Source organism: Sinocyclocheilus grahami, unplaced genomic scaffold, assembly GCF_001515645.1.
Source record: "Sinocyclocheilus grahami isolate Dianchi unplaced genomic scaffold, SAMN03320097.WGS_v1.1 scaffold709.1, whole genome shotgun sequence".
NCBI classification, from domain to species: Eukaryota; Metazoa; Chordata; class Actinopteri; order Cypriniformes; family Cyprinidae; genus Sinocyclocheilus; species Sinocyclocheilus grahami.
The window spans coordinates 112,640-116,426 of NW_015505888.1; the positions used below are offsets into that span (position 1 = coordinate 112,640).

A 3,787-nucleotide genomic window follows, 5' to 3' on the forward strand; every position below is an offset into this window, starting at 1 on the left:
TAGAAACATCTTTCATTTGGGCAAGCTTTACTCTAAACTTTTCATCAACCAACTTTCTCTTACAGAGAAGGAAGGTTTCAAGCATGTGTGGGCTTGCATTCTCTTTATTTGCTTAGCTGCACCAAGATAGTGTTACTGTTCAGAGAAACGCTAATCAAAGATTCTTGTGCAAAAAAGCTCGTACATTACTTCATGAGTATAAAATCTTAACACTTCAAAATCTGTCTTTCTGCATTACAAACAACATTTGCTTTCACATGTTAGAAACATCTTTTATCTGTGGAAGCTTTAGTGTCAACATTGCATGAAGCCACTTAATTTTACAGAGAAAGAAGGTTTTCAGCATCTGTGGGCTTGCGTTCTCTTCATTTGCTTAGTAACAGTAATAAATTGTTATATTTAACAGAAACACTAAACTAAGCTTCTTGCTCATTTAAGCTCGAACATAAATTCATGAGCTTGAAACTCCTGACACATTCAAATGAGTCTTTTAGCACTGCAAATAACCTTTCCTTTCATATGTTAGAAACATCTTTGATCTAGGCAAACTTTAGTCTTAACATTGCATGAAACAACTTTCTCTTACAGAGAAGGAATGTTTTCAGCATATGTGGGTTTAGCCTGTTTATACAAGACATTGTCCCTCTTCCTGTAAGTATCTTCTTTGGCCTGATGGAGCTGTCTGAGTTTTGCAGTGAACCATGGTTTGTCGTTGTTGTAGGTTAAATGAGTCCTGGTAGGAATACACATATCTTCACAGAACCTGATGTAAGATGTTAATCTCTAAAGTGTTTCTCTCTTTCATTTAAATTAACATTCAGATAACCGGCACTATGGTCAGAAATATCCATGACTCCAATTTGGCAATCCTTTGTCCTATGTTTTCCTTTTATGTAAAAATAAATAAATCTATTCTTAAATATACAGTGTGTGTGCCTGAGAAATGGCTGTAATGTCTTTTCTCTTAGGATGGGTATGGCTCTGTATGTCAATTAGCCCCAATTCTTTATATTTTATATTAAAATGTATTTAAAATATTACGGAATAATTCCATTATATGCTTCCTGTTTCTTGTGAGACTGGTCATATACAAATCATGATCTAGTAAAAAACTTAAGGGCCCTCGTCTTTCTCCAGTTTGTTCACCTGTGATGTTACAAATTGGCCAAAAAGAGAATGAGCTGATTTTGCAGCTTGGTTTCAAAATAAGTAATTTTTAGACTGAAAAGGAAATTGACGTCTGCAACATATCAATTAAACAAAACTGTTTTATTGCATTCCTTATTTAAATTACACCAATTAAGCCAATTTAACATCCAAACCAGTACAACATACAAAATTTAAGACGTTTTACACAGTGTCTATATAAAAATACACATTTTTCTATTTAAGAGGCTGAATTCTGACACATTATCAAATCATTGATGCAGATGTTGATACGTTTTCCATACATTTTCAGCATGGGGCAACTACACCCCACCAACAAACATCATTTTCAGAAACATTATTCATACTAAGTACATGTCCGTAGTGCAGTTTTGAGTGGCTGTTAACGGGCCATGAGTCTGTTTCTGCTGCTCTGATCCACCAGCCGGTGATACTCCGCTAGCTTATCTTTCAGATTCTTGTACATCTGCAGACAGAGAAGCCAGAGAACATCACAAAACCATACATGCAAAATGTCATCCTGTTTTGATTTCTTAATCGCCCACTTTGAAAATTAAGATTCTTATTGAATATATTAGACTTATCTGTTGTTGAACTCCCAGTTTTGTAAAAAAAAAAAAAAAAAAATTCCTATTTATTTTTTTGTACTGGCAGTCTCATTATACCAATAAATCGCTGCTGGAATGTCTTTATTGTATAGAAACCCATAGAAGCTATTAAAATCCACATAAATCTGTTGGCTGTGCCCATTTATTGTATTTTCAAAACTAGAAGCCCTGATTGCCTTGAATGTTTTTCAGTGCCTTTCCCAGCAAGTTTTTTAAGTCTGGTAATTTTTGTCACAAAATCATTCAGAGCTGCAATGTGCTCTATAAATTAGGTTAAGCGTAGCTCATAATTCAGTTCATTTAAATTACAACAGACCTAGAGGAGCCTTTTTTTTTTTTTTACTTTTGGGTCAGCTGCACCATTATAGATTCTCTGGACAAACAAGAGTTATTTCCCATCAGAGTCCAGGCTTCAAACTCATGCTGAAGTAAATTAGCTCCAGGTTCTCCACAGATTTACAGTGCATGTCGAGAGAAGGGTGGTGCTTGTCCAACTGCACATCAGTCTCATATTCTGAGACTCATCATTAGAAATTAAGAGTGATTTATTAAGGATGAAAAATTTATTTGAGAATATTTTATGCAATTAACAATTTACATTAAGATTTGCATTAAAAATTCTCAAATTAATTTTTAATTCAGCTGTTAAGACAGCTTCACTAATGAGACATGATTTTATTCATTGCAAATGATGGTGCTTTACGTCTCATTAATTTATTAAATAAAACTCTTCAAATGTAAACCAGACGGTCTCCCTACATCACAGTCCTGTACATGGATGGGTGAACAGCTAATATTTGATAAAATGGGTGAAAAATTATCACATTCGTCATTTGCAGTGTGACGATCATGCAATAATCATGAAATAAAGATCTCAGGCATCATGACAAATGTAAGTGGAAAAATGCTTTACCTTTTCATTGATCTGACTTTCACTGAGGTTTCTTAAGAGCTGATCGATCGATGTATAAGGCAGCCATACCAGGGATGCTGTAGCTGAGAGCGGCCGCTGTCAGGAAATCAAAAGACAATAATAAATACACTCAGAGTGCTGCGCAAAAGTCTTAAGCACATGAGATGTTTGACAAGTTTGCAAAGAGTGTAAAAATTCAGTAACATTAGATGTCTATATCAAGCATACATAAACACAAGTTTTTACTGGTTTTTATTAATGCAGGGCTTTTTTCAATCTATTCCTAAAGGGCCAAGACAAAGCACGATATTTCTTTTATAAAGCATACCTGATTCAACTCAATGCCTAGTTAGCAAAGGTTTTTTTGTGCTGCATGTGAAAGGTTAATGAGATGCCTAAAATATGAGTACTTTGTATATTTCATAATAAATAGGCATACAGTTTTGAACAGTACTAAACTAAATGTGTTATTAAAGACTATGATACGGCTATGATAACAAATATAGTGACTGAAGGGCACTGTAAAAAACAAACATTTACATTACATTGTCATTTAGCAGACGCTTTTATCCAAACCGACTTACAAATGAGGACAATAAAAGCAGTCAAAACTAACAAAAGAGCAACAATATATAAGTGCAAATGACAAGTCTCGGTTAGCCTAACGCAGTACACGTAGCAAGGTGTATATATATATAGGGCTGGGTATCGAGTTCGATACTTTTTAGGCACTGACCGAATTGCCTCGATACCATCGAGTATCGAAAAACGTCTTGTCGTTTGGTACCAAATTTCGATACCTAAGGGGTTAATCTCATCAGCGTCAGTGAGCCAATAAGCCTGCAGCACTTGCCGGTGTGTTCAACTAGAGGCGCGGTACAGATCGATCATCCACGAGAGCGATTCGAAAGCATACAGAGCAGTCTGCTCTCTTTAGCTCTCGTGGTACTGTTATACCACCAATATAGAGTAGCGCGGGAGCTGCGTGGAGTTCCGATCATATGCAGATGTCCGTTCATACTAACGTTAAACGACCGAAAGTGCGTGTTATGTGACCATTCATGCAAACTGTAGCATCATGCTACATAAGACAATAAAT

The 3,787-nt window shown here is 35.6% G+C and overlaps 1 protein-coding gene across 1 annotated transcript in view; it reads right to left on the bottom strand.

Moving 5' to 3' along the window:
• Positions 1 to 1,280: 1,280 nt before the first annotated feature.
• Positions 1,281 to 3,787, bottom strand: part of nup160 (nucleoporin 160) — an 89,455-nt gene continuing 86,948 nt past the window's right edge. Inside the window, exon 35 of the mRNA XM_016244124.1 lies at positions 1,281 to 1,633. Coding sequence (XP_016099610.1) covers positions 1,550 to 1,633 — 84 coding nt within the window. The 3' untranslated portion in view covers positions 1,281 to 1,549. The remainder of the gene's footprint in view (positions 1,634 to 3,787) is intronic.